The sequence below is a fragment of the Colossoma macropomum genome, unplaced genomic scaffold (genome assembly GCF_904425465.1).
Source record: "Colossoma macropomum unplaced genomic scaffold, Colossoma_macropomum, whole genome shotgun sequence".
Classification (NCBI taxonomy): domain Eukaryota; kingdom Metazoa; phylum Chordata; class Actinopteri; order Characiformes; family Serrasalmidae; genus Colossoma; species Colossoma macropomum.
Window position 1 is genome coordinate 35,906,596 of NW_023494789.1, and position 13,247 is coordinate 35,919,842.

Consider the following 13,247-nt stretch of genomic DNA (forward strand, 5'->3'; position numbering starts at 1 on the left):
GCAAACAAACAAATTACAGTTAAAAAGAGTTTTATGTTTTTTCCATCAAGACTATTTTTTTAAATTATCACAAATATCAAAATAATTGCTCTGCGCGACTGATTCAAAGTTGGAAGCGTTTTTTCCCCTGCAGTATTTCATCATGACACATGATTGCATCAGGTCTTTGTTTGAAGTGAGTTGGCTAACCACCACTCCCCCCTGCCTCAGCTAAAGAACAAGCCCAAACAAATATCAAACACGCCTTTTGCAAAGTCTGACACATCCCCATTGATCTTGGCCTTTGCTTTGCCACGTATCGGCTTTTTATAGCAAACACGGATTGAAGATCTCTCTGGATCCCGTTTTAATGCATGCTCTGCTCTGAAACTTTGAGCGGCATTTATGATAATGCTCTGCAACTGCGCTCCAGCATGGCCCTCCACAAAGCACCGACAAAACAAGAGCTGTAGGGGAGAGCAGAGTTAGTTGGTGCAGTTTTCACTCCCTGCTGTATATCCTAGCCACAATATACATTAGAATAAACCAAACAGCAGCAAGTGAAAACCGAACATCGTAACTGAACAACAGACATTTTCAGTGCCAGAAAATATTTCCTGGAATTAGTGCATTTTTGGCTAAATTCATGTTGTGCATTGTGCCAACCAGGCTCAACATGGTTGGTGGGGATGGTTGGCACAATGTTGAAAGGCTATAGTTTCAAACAGTTTTGTAATGTTTTACTCAGACTATTTTTGTTTAAGCATAGAAAACTCAAAAAGTTATCTCTGCAAATCTGTCAAAACGGATGAATGTTGGTCAAGAGGGCAATCATTTTTATGTGAAATCTTTAGTCTACCTTACTGACCTAGACAGTAACACTGCAAACCAAACCCTGTGCCAACCAACCCCAATCGCCTCATTTTCATAACAAAAGCTTGCATTTCTAAAAAGGTGACTGTACAGGAGAAGGAAGGAATGTTCTTAATTTTAATGCATGTTTATGTAATGAGATTTTCCAGAAAATAGTAATTCCGGACCTTTTATATCGGTCCATTCATCATTAAAGGGTATTTTGTAATTCAACAGTTGGTATTTTGAAATGGTGTTAAAAGAAAAATTGGAGGTTCTCATAGCCCAGCAATCTGTTAATGAATTGAATTGTACATTTGTTGGTGAAAAAGGCTGAAATTCTTAGACCAAAAACAAATCAGCTTCCCTGGCTTGATATTGTATTTTCATATTTTCCTTGCAGGGCTTGTTTGGTAAGCTTAAATGAGGATATATGCACCTTCATTACAAAGTAGTGATTCAAAGTGCACCTACTGTGTCTATCATGCTGCATTGCGTTTAGCACGCAGAGCATTTGGAAAGCCTTGCAGCAGACCCATCAGCACAGTGTGCCAGTACTACACAGGGAAGCAGTAGGGGTCTCTGCTTCAGTTTACAGATCACTGTATTAGATCCCATAAAGCCTCAGCTTGGATGGCCTCTTCTGTGTACACAGTGTCTTTATCCCCCTCTGTGCGTACCATGCGTGTGTGTGTGGATATAAAGTCACCACAGGCCCTTGTTTCATCCTCGCTATCCCCTCCCTCCTCACATTCTCCCCTCCATCTCTCTTCAAACGCCACTCTCATCCCTCCCGACTCCCTGTTTGTTTATTCGCGCTCCATGCCTTTTCACTCGCCTCAGGATTAAAAGCTAGATCTGCCGCTAAAGCTTGTGTACCCTCAGGCTCACTCGAGTGGTTCCTCGCCATTCATCCTAATCTCTGTGATGAGGCATGCTGAGAAAACGGTGTAGGCCTGTTGGCCAAGCCTCCGAAGACTTTGCGTCTCTGGTAGGCTGGTGTAGTTGTGTTATCAGGTGTTTTGTGTGTGACAGCAGATTTAAGAGCCTGAGATGAGGCCTATCGTAGCTTAATATGCAGTAGAATCCTTATAAGGATTTAGAAGTTGTGTAGAAAGCATAATTACATTTTTTAGCCCCATTCCATCCTGTTCTTTAGTGGTCAGAACCTCCTACAAGACCACCACAGAGAAGATATCATTTGGGAGATGGGCCATTGTCAGCACTGCATTGATGTGGTTTTGGTGTTTTAGTGTGTGTCGTGCTCGTACGAGCTGATCAGACCCAGCAGTTCTGCTGGAGCTTTCAAACACTGTGTCCACTCACTGTCCACTCTATTAGACACACCTACCTTGATCTGTAAAGTCAGATACAATAGCTCACCTGTTGCTGCACAGTTTGTGTTGGTCATCCTCTAGTCCTTCAGCAGTGGTCACAGGATGCTGCCCACAGGATGCCGTTGGCTGGATATTTTTGGCTGGTGGACTATTCTCAGTCCAGCAGTGACACTGAGGGGTGTTAAAAAACTCCAGCAGCACTGCTGTGTCTGATCCACTCGTACCAGCACAACACACACTAACACAACACCACCACATCACTGTTACTGCAGTGCTGAGAATGATCTACCACCCAAGTGATACCTGCTCTGTGGTGGTACTGTGGTGGTTCTGACCATTAAAAAAGAGGGTAAAAGGGGGCTAACAAAATATGCGGAGAAACAGATGGACCACAGTCTGTAATTGTAGAACTATAAAGTGCTCCTATATGGTGAGTGGAGCTGATATAATGGACAGTGAGTGTAGATACACGGAGGTGTACTTAATGAAGTGGCCAGTCAGTGTATGTAAATGACCTCTGTTCTGATTGGCCATCCTGTATCATACCTTGTGCAAAAGGAAATCTAGGCTTAAACACTCCTTGTAACTTGGGAATGAATGAACAGATGGATATAAGTGAATTTTTTTTGTTTCATCACATCAACAATATATTTAAAACAGGCTGGTTTTAAAGCTTAGTTTCCAGATATGAACTGTGTGAGAGTAAATGATACGTTGTGAAACTTTAACAGTGTTTATATACTGTATCAAATGCTTATATTCTCAAAATATTAGAAAAAAAATGGTTTTCCATTAAACAGCCCCTTTAACTAATGACTGTATAGTTGCCTCTGTAGTTTTTTAGTTTGTGAATGTTAATCACTAGAGATATTTCTCTTATAAGTAACACTTTACCATTCAACACCATGTATAGTTTAGCCCATCTAGAGTGTCCACATGTCCATGTGAAGTAATTACATATATGATTGCTCATTTTAATAAGCTTCACGATATCTTTAAAATGCTCTTCTCAATTCAATTAATTGAGTTAATCACTACAGATATTTTCTTATAAATAATACTTTAACATTCACCACTATTTACTATTCAACCCATCTAACAGTGTCCACATTCCTGTTCGAGGTAATTATTATCTCTCTATAATTTTAAGCTGCACATAAACTGGAGATCACTTTGAAAGGATACATTTATTGTAGGCCATAAAGGGTAATTAAAACTTTGGCTCAGGCCCAAGCTGCATGACTTCGCTGTAGGCTGGGACTAGCGTTAGGCTGCACTATTATTTTAACTGAACTTGCCCTAGAACAAAGAGAGACAGAGGGATTTGTATAGGCCATTGGAAATGGTGACATATCTAAATTAGTATGTCATTTCAGGCATGAAAGAGGAGCCAGGCCACTCTTAATGCAGTGAAATGTGACAGGCTTTAATATTGGAGTTGATGAAGTCACTGCAGATGCAGCAGAACTGGCTTTGATGCGCTCGTGCCCCCTGGATCTGTCAGTGATATTCATTTTCTGAATGCTTAAATATGACTAATTAGAGAATCGTGTCTGGACAAAATTTCATTTGGCTGTTTATGAAAATTTTTGTCAGCTTAATTTGCTGCCGCCTTACTTCTGCCTGTAACACCTCGTGTAAAGTGCTTTTCTCAGATGCGAAAGGAGTAACAGGGTGGAAACGATGGAGGAAGAACGTGGCATTGTTCTCTTGATCTGTTAGCAGATCTCCGACCCGAGGGAAGCAGTCAATTCCTAACTTAGAAGCAGTAATGATTTGTATGTCTTTCTTCTTTCCTTCCTCTTCACCCCTCCCTACGCACCCCCCCCCACCCCAATTCCTCTTCCCCAGTCTCCATTCTGTTGAAGAATGACTACTTTGTTGGAGGGGCGGCACTACCTGGGCGGTTCAAGGCAGAGAAGGTGGAGTTTCACTGGGGTCACACCAACGGATCGGCTGGCTCGGAGCACAGCATTAATGGAAGGAGGTTTCCGGTAGAGGTAAAGCAAGCAGTACTTATTTTTATCTAGACTGCTCTGCTGGCCATTGTGCTTTGTGTTGCTATGGCTCAGACAGTGCTGCAGTAATCTGAACAAAATGCAGATCAATCTAAATTTATTGACCAACACAATGCATGCTGAGTTTTGTTCATGAGCAAAAGGTGTCAATCTTTTTTAGCCTCGTAATAGCCTTTATTCCATTCACTCGCCTTGTCCTCAACCCAGCTATGCTAATTAAGCAAATTAGTAGACACAGAGCTCAAGCATGTACTCTCACAGTAAAACCACCAGTGTTAAATTAACTCTGTCAGTCTTAAATGAGCTCCCGTAGAGTTCACACGAGCCCACTCTGCCCAGAGAGAACTCATCTGAAGTGCGTAGGAGTTAATTTAACAATGGTGATTTCAGGGGAAGTAAGGTTGTCATTTACTGGTATATTGAATTCTGGTTAATCTGCTGAATTGGAAATCACGGTGCTAATTCTGGGTCCCATTTGTCATTCAAATGAATGGCTGATTAAATGAACTGTAGCTTGAGTCTACTTGAATTATATGTAGAATATGTCAGAATATAAATATATATATAGTAATTACTACCATCTCAGGCCAGCCTTCCTTTCAGAGCACTCTGACATTTCTACATCTGTTATCTGCATTCATCTTTTACTTTTTTATCAAGCATATTTCCTCTATTCACTCACGGTTTCAGGTCCTTATCATCTTGTACCTGTTCGTCGGAACATGTGAAGCCATTATGATTATGAAATATGCCATTAGGCTGGTAATGCTTTTCAGTTCTGCCTTGAAAACAAGCGATGTATTTATTTTCATGAAAGCCTGTAGGAGGCACGGCAGATGAGAAGGAAGGTGGAAAGTTTTGCTCCATTAATTTGTACATATGAGACTTGGCAGCACCGCAGCAAATCAGTCCAACATTGTGTGGCCAGTTATCTAAAATCCAAGTATAAAAGTTCAACTGCACCAATCTACCATAAAATAAAGCCACATCCTTTGTCTTTGTCCATTTTATCAGCTCCACTTACTATATAGGTGCACTTTGTAGTTCTACAATTACAGACTGTAGTCCATCTGTTTCTCTGCATACTTTGCTAGTCCCCATTTACCCTGTTCTTCAATAGTCAGGACCTCCACAGGGCCACCACAGAGCAGGTATTATTTAGGTGGTGGATCATTCTTAGCAGTGCATTGGTGGTGGCATGGTAGTGTCTGTTGCGCTGGTATGAGTGGATCAGACACAGCAGTGCTCCTGGATCTTTAAACACTGCATCCACCCACCGTCCACTGTATTACACACATCTACCTTCTTGGTCCACCTTATAGATGTAAAGTCAGAGATGATATCTCATCTGTTGCTGCACAGTTTGTGTTGGTCATCCTCTGGTCCTTCATCAGTGGTCACAGGACGCTGTCCACAGGATGCTGTTGGCTGGATATTTTGGTTGGTGGACTATACTTGGTCCAGCAGTGACACTGAGGTGTTAAAAAACTCCAGCAGCACTGCTGTGTCTGATCCACTCAGACCAGCGCAACACACCACCACCACAACAGTGTTACTTCAGTGCTGAGAATGATCCACCACCCAAATAATACCTGCTCTGTGGTGGTCTTGTGGGGGTTCTGACCACTAAAGAACAGGGTGAAAGTAGATAACAAAGTAAGCAGAGAAACAGATGGACTACAGTCTGTAATTGTAGAACTACAAAGTGCTCCTATATAGTAAGTGGAGCTGATAAAATAGACAATGAGTGTAGAAACATGGAGATAGTTTTAATGTGATGGCTGATCACACCCTTTAGCTCTCACACCCAGGCGTATGCTTATCTATATTATCCTAGGCCTGCTTTTCCTGTTCGCTCTCTTACTGTATTCAGATTTATGAGCTTAACACATGTAGGTGCAGTTGTTTGTCAGACCTCAGGTCAATCTTCACTGAGTAAACAAGCTTCTGAGAGTAAGTGAATTGGCTAATGTGATTTAAACCTTGTGAAGAAGAAAAAAAAATGGCTAATATGTTTTCGTGAATGCTAACACAGACAACAAATGGGCACCATTAAAGGCTGCGGTTTAAAGGAAGTCTGAGGGAGACTGGTTTTCATTAGCGAGACTTTGACTGCATACTTCTTTCTTCTGTATTAGAGGTTTAATTCCTTCTCAAATCTTTCTTATGCTGTCTGCTCCTAATTACTCTGCTTGGGCTGGGAGTTCTGCTCAGTGCTCAGCTGCTCTTGCCTGGATGCCCTGGGGTCTTGTGTTGCGTTTCGTTGCCAGGGGCATACTGCTCTTGGTTTCAGAGGCAGACCATTATTTCAGCTCAGCTTCTGTTCAAGGACAAAATGCACCGAGGGCGGAAACAACCGCAAGTCCACAGCACCGATACAGAACCTGGAGCAAGTGGAACAAATAGAAATATTTATTCTACCATCTGGCAGTGTTTCTGTGGCACAAAATGTCTTCATATACAAAACCAACAAAAACATGACTTTGTTGAAGGCGAATTTTTCAGATTTCTGAATAATTCAGTTGTTGGGATTTAAACAGTGATTCCAGACGGGTAGATGTAAAATGGTGCATTGTGGAGAAACTTGTAGACTTTTTCTTTACAGGAACCAAGAAACCAAGGGTCACGATAACTGCAACACAAATATAGCCATTTTATTTACTATCCAAAACAACAGTGTAACTTGTTGTTCTGGATTTTTATATGTAATGTTGATGATGATAAAATAGTCATAAATCTTAAACAACCAAACTGCACCATAAATGGCTTTTAAACCATTTGTTTGGAAGTAAAAACTTTGTGAGGTGGCTTTTAAAGGCTTTTCAGACATGTGGTTCCTATCACCACTGCTGGGAACAATTCTGACTTGATACGTTTCTCTACAATGGTGCATTTCACATCAAACCACCCCTTAATCACTTTATAAACATCTTACATCTTTAGTTATACAAAAAAATGGTGAAATTCCCTTTTGATGTCACTTTAAAGGGTAATTTCACCATTTTTCAAAAAATTCTGCAGAATTACTGAGGTGTAAACAGTAATTCAGAGTGGTTTGATGTGAGATGGCGCATTGAAGAGACACTAATCAACTCTTTTGGTGGTGATAGGAAACAGGGATTGTGATAACTGCAAAGCAAAAATAGCCAATTTATGCACTATGCAAAATAACTAGTGAACCCATACGTGTCTTCTGAGTTTTATATATAATGTTGAATATAGTAAAATAGCAGTAGATCTGTAAAAAAATGTTTTCAAGGGGGGCAGCATTATGAGGACAGCAGCAACAGGTGAAAGAGGACATTTGCTAAAAGGCCATCCAGCCATCAACCTCTAAAACTTCTACTGCCTTGTTGGTGGACAAAACATTAAAAGAAATGAGACAGGAGAATATTACTGCTGCTTCTCTCCAGCTGTCATCTTGTCAAGAACCGTGTGATACGACTATTCCTGGTTTCATTTCTTGTAAATTCAAAAAAGAACTACATTTGAGTGAAAAGTACAGATTGTGATGTTTTTCACAGTTCTGTGAATCAATCTATGAGGTCAATATTGCATAAAACTGCATTGGTGAATCAGGAACCTGACATGATTAAAGATTGGCCTGCATTATTTTGACCAAAATGTGGTGTTGGATTACACAAACCTTGATTCATCAAATCACTCTGTGGTACTGTGATTAGCCAAAATTCTCAGAGCATGCAGCATAAGCATGGTGATTGGTTAGAGGGCTTGTATTCATATGTGAGGCCTCCTGTGATATCAGTATTGAAATATTACAATAATGATTCTCAAACAATATATTGTGTAGCTTAGCCATTTTATTTACTATGCAAAATAACTAGTGTACATACACGTGTCTTCGGAGTTCCATGTGTGATGTTGAAAATAGTAAAACAGAAGTAAATCTGGAAAAATGTTTCCACTGGGGACCAGTATGCCATACTTAAAATAGACTCAATAATATATAACAAGTCTACTTAGATGAATGCATTTGCAGCTAAATTGGTAGCAGAACATGGTATAAGTCTTATCATAGCTAGATTGTCCTGTCAGTGTGTATTCTACATGAAAAACTGCTCTGAGCTTAGGAATAGGCTGAATGTTTCACAAAGTTTTGGTTTCATCACGTAGTTTGGGCCCATAGAGGACATCACTCTTTGTCACGGCTGCCTCATTAGAGGGATCAACTTCACAGTATTTACAGAGCACAGCTGACATTATTGACATGTATCACCATCAACGCACCAGTGAACATTATCGGCGAAAAAACACAAAGAAGACGCAGTGAGCCTCATCCAATTATTCATGGATGGCTTCAGCTGACCACTGGCTCAGTGCCCACTTATCAGATTAAACTAAGTCGCCAACAGAAGCGACATCAATGCAAAGTTTGCAGGCAGTTGTGTAAACATTGCATGTTACAGCCTGTATAATAGGGGTTTAAGAAAAGGAATCATTTTTTTTTCCCCATTATGGCTGAAAGCGAACAGGCTGTGTGCAGCGCGCTTGCTTCATTTCAGGAGCGAGAAGAACGATGAACAAATATCCTCAATTTGACATGGTGAGGGAACACAAAGATGCGAAGGGGAGGATGAGAGGTTGCCAGGGAATTAGTTCAGTCGGAACGTGATCGTCATAGAGAGGCCTAATCCTATTCCCATCATTTCAACAATCTCTCTCTCTCTCTCCTCTCTCCCTCGTTGTTTTGCGTCCTCCTGCCTCTTCTGTTGGTGGATTTAGCATTTATTTTAAACTCATTTGTGCGACTGCACTGAGACAATGTTTATGGCCTCATGGACACAATGTTTAGCGTGCTGTATTGAGCAGATTTGATGTGGAGCTCTGCATTTTTCCCCTAAATCCGTTCCTCTGTGAGAATGAATAATCTTTAATTGTCACAAATGTCAAAATGTGTATTGGCTCGTGAATGAGAATATGAGTGAGATAAGGGGTGTATTTTACTCAGGGTTGCCTTTATGGACAGAATTGGGTTTTTTTTTCTACATGAGTCAATCAAGGAGATTGCCTCACAGATCATGGCAACTTAGTGTAGCATTTTTTTTTGCAAAGCAGTGCATAGGTGTGAGCCATTTGGTGCCTTGTCAGTTTCTGAAAAGGCCGATGAAAAGCCGAACACATTTGCCTGTCTGTGCCCACAGATGCAGATTTACTTCTATAATTCCGATGACTTTGACAGTCTCAGCACTGCCATAAAGGAGCGGAGAATCATCGCTGCCATGGCTGTCTTCTTTCAGGTAAGGATCCACCTCTGCACTTCTCAACTCGCAAAAAAGTGCATTTGTAGATAGAGTGAAAGGAGTGAGAGGGAGCACATGATTGACTTGTGCTTTTGACACAGGCCTTCTTCAATCACTGAGCATGATGCTAAAAATTGCTTGAAACTTTCCCTTCAAAAGGATTTGAGAAGTCTGGTTTAGAATGACTGTCACCGTGGTTCTACTGTGTGTACGCTTCTCCTATCCTCTTCAGAGAGTGGGGGAAGAGAGAGAGAGAGAGAGCAAGAACCTTTTCAAAGCCTGATTGATTTACTTTGGCCGGCATAGCTCAAGGGGGGCAGCTTTATCAGGGCAGCAGTAACAGGTGAAAGAGGACCTTTGCTAACTGGCCCTCCAGCCATCAACCTCTAAGACTTCAACTGCCTTTTGTCCTTTTGTTGGTGGACAAAACATTAAAAGAAATGAGACTAGAATATTACTGCTGCTTCTCTCCAACTGTCAGCTTGTCAAGCGTTGTGCGATACGACTGTTTCTGATTTTGTTTCTTGTAAGTTCAGAAAAGAACTACATTTGAGTGAAAAGTACAGATGATGTTTTTCACAGTTCTGTGAATAGGTCTGAGTGCAGTACAATCAACTGAGCTGCACAATATAGCTGTTTCTACATATTGCAATTGAATTGCCACCATTCCTGTATAAAACCGCATTGGTCAATCAATAACCTGACATGATAAAAGATTGTGTAGTTCTGCTAGCTACTGCAGAAATAACTGCTATACTTCTGAGTTTGCAGTGTATTTTACATTTTTCGCTCAAGCTTATAGCTCAAGTGACTGCTTTCATGTCATATGCAAAAGTTTGGGCTCTCCTGGTCAAATGACAGGTTTTGTTGAAGGGAAATTAAGTACACATCTTCTGCAGATAATGCACTTCTGCACACTGTAATGCTCAAATACTGTTTATTTGTTTATTCGACGAACTGAACATATTGAACAAAAAATAAAACGTGCAAAATGGCTAATTTTTATGTTTTTTTTCCCCAATATGTTAAAGTCAGCAAATAAACAGAAAGTGTGCACTAAAAACTAAAACGGAACAAATGCTATATTTAAGTATCCCTGTAGAACATGTGTTAATGTCATTTCAATTAGAAAATCAATAAAACATATAATTTGACCATGGGTGTTATATTTTACAAACTCTTATATAATGAACTACAAACAAATTTCAGTTTTCCTCATCACATGCAACTGTACAATTGATTCCCCTGTACTAGGTCTGGAGAACAGGGCGTTGTCATCTGTTATTGGCAATGACTGACAAGCCGTAAGCCAATGGCGATGCTTCAAAGGCGCATTGGGAAAGAAAACTGAGAAGTACAGAGGACTAATTTAATTTTAAACAGCTGCTAAATAATATCAAGCAATATATACATTTAATGTGTTATTCACTTTTACTGTTTAAACATTATTACAGAGCATTAGGGCATTAGGCTCCAGTAGAGCAAATGTACCCAATCTCTGCTGTAGTCAACAACATTAGAGGCGAGTTTGAGACAAGACCGAGACCTGGACACATCGAGTCCAAGTCAAGATTAAGACTTTGTAGTAGTTGAGTCCGAGTGAAGTCCCAGACCTTTTTCAAAATATATAAATAAAAAGGAGAAATGGGGAAAATTTGAGTTTTGCTTGTAGTTCATTATACTTTCATCATGACTCATTATACATGACATATATTAATAAAAAACATTCAATTTTGTCATGTAAAAATAAAACATGAAATAATATATAGTCTAAAAATATTGTTTTGAAGTACTTTTGGAAGTAAATGATGACGGGATTCTTTTCTGTTACCTCTTTTCTAAAACTTATTCAGATTCACCATCTAAGGTCAACTGAACATAAACCAAAAAATATACATCCTTTCTATTATTAAATGAAACCATAGTAATAATATCATTCCAATCTTTCCTCAGAGGTTGTTGGAATTTTGGAACTAAAGAACATAAACAAACATTTAATTCCCAGTTAATCCATTATGGAAAGATCAATTAAGATCCTCAAACAGCAGTGAACAGATTTTATAGCAGAAAACTGACTGTTCTGTTATTCCATCTGATTGTATTGTTGATAATAATGACAGAACAAAGTTCAATTTCCAGTTACCTCAGGCAGAGGCATTGCGCTCAGCTGGTCTCGAGAAGAGTCCACTTTACCCCTGAACCGAGACAAGACCCATTCCAAATGATGTTGAGGCCGAGACAAGACCGTTAATTTCACTCTCGAGACCAGACTCAAGTACTACAACACTAGCTGCGAGTCTTGCGAGTGCGACACACTGTCTGAGGAAAGTATTTTTCATACAGCTCAAGTGTCCTGATGGTTCAAATGACTTGCAAAATTATGAAAAATAATAGATGGTTTCCCATGTAGTATAATCGATTTTTAGATATAGCCCAGGCCTACGCTATTAGACAAGAAAACACATTGACTTAAACCTTACTTATAATGAAAAACAGTGGGATGTGTTTTTGCAACTCCCCATTGGCTTCATCAATACGTTTTGAATCAATGTATTTCTGTTCTTTCATATGTTACAGATGTTTACTTTAATTATAATATTTGAAAATCGAATGTGTGCTACAAATGCAGTTGATACAGTTTAGGTCGAAAAACACTGGATTCGTCCTTTAAATAAACAACAGTGATAACCTGATATTCAGAGTGCAGAAGCCAGCAGTAAATCACAGTCCATTTATCATTTGGCTGTTTTTGTACCTCCACATAAAGCATTTGTTCGGTTTTTCATCCACACATTGGCACAAAAACAAAGACCCCTCTCACACTTACTGTCCCTCAGGCAACAGGTCTATTCCTCAGGCGGAAAAGTGGAGCACAGGTGTGTTCTATGTAGGTCCGTTGTCAGGCAGTGAAAGACTGCGTGCGTGTGGGGACCTAAACACTCACGGCCGGCTATGACAGCGTTATGGCTTACCGCGATTAGCAGCCAGACGGATGGTATCGTTTAAAGCAGGACATGGCCATGCCTCTGGGTTTTATATAGCTAATCAATGTGGAGCTCCCAGGCTTGGAGGTTCCCATGGGCTCTGCCTTTCTATCCCACCAAACGAAGCCTCCTCACATTAGAGAATAAGAGTGAATGCCTACCATCTAATGACCTGAATAAGAGTCTTCACCAGCGTAAATAAGAAGTGCTTAGATCAGCGTATCAGAACTTTCTTACATTAAAGCATTTCTTACCCTCTTGTGGAATAATTTATGGTAGCAGTGAAGGATGTGTACTGAATAAGCATACGCAAATGGAATCTCTCTGCCTTTCTCTGAACAGCCTTTTGTTATTGGATTTTTGCAGGTAGGGAAGAAGGACAATATGGCAGCTGAGCCCATCATCATGGGTCTCAAACGTGTTGTTCATCACGGTGAGTTTCGAGTTAAAAAGGCTGAAAGAATGTCTCCCTCATGCCGGAGTGTAGGATATTACAACTGTAGGGATACAAAAGCCAGATGCATATGGATCCATCAAATACACAACAACAGCCTATTGAGAGAGTGGAAAAGCACTGCATTAGCTTGTGTGCTATATCTGTTGTGTGTCTCATATCCACCAGAGAAAGAGACGAATCTCGGGCCTTTTATCCTGAGGGACCTGTTGCCATCCTCTTTGGGAAGCTACTACCGTTACACAGGATCTCTGACTACACCCCCATGCAGTAAAGTAGTGGAGTGGATTGTCTTCAGTCGACCTGTTTATCTGTCCCACCGCCAGGTAAGCAGATCCACTTAATAACGTGCACATACGCAC

The 13,247-nt window shown here is 40.3% G+C and overlaps 1 protein-coding gene across 1 annotated transcript in view; it reads left to right on the forward strand.

Moving 5' to 3' along the window:
* ca16b (carbonic anhydrase XVI b) overlaps positions 1-13,247 on the forward strand; it is a 120,413-nt gene that overhangs the window by 62,604 nt on the left and 44,562 nt on the right. Inside the window, 4 exon segments of the mRNA XM_036571151.1 lie at positions 4,020-4,168; positions 9,349-9,444; positions 12,798-12,864; positions 13,054-13,211. Coding sequence (XP_036427044.1) covers positions 4,020-4,168; positions 9,349-9,444; positions 12,798-12,864; positions 13,054-13,211 — 470 coding nt within the window.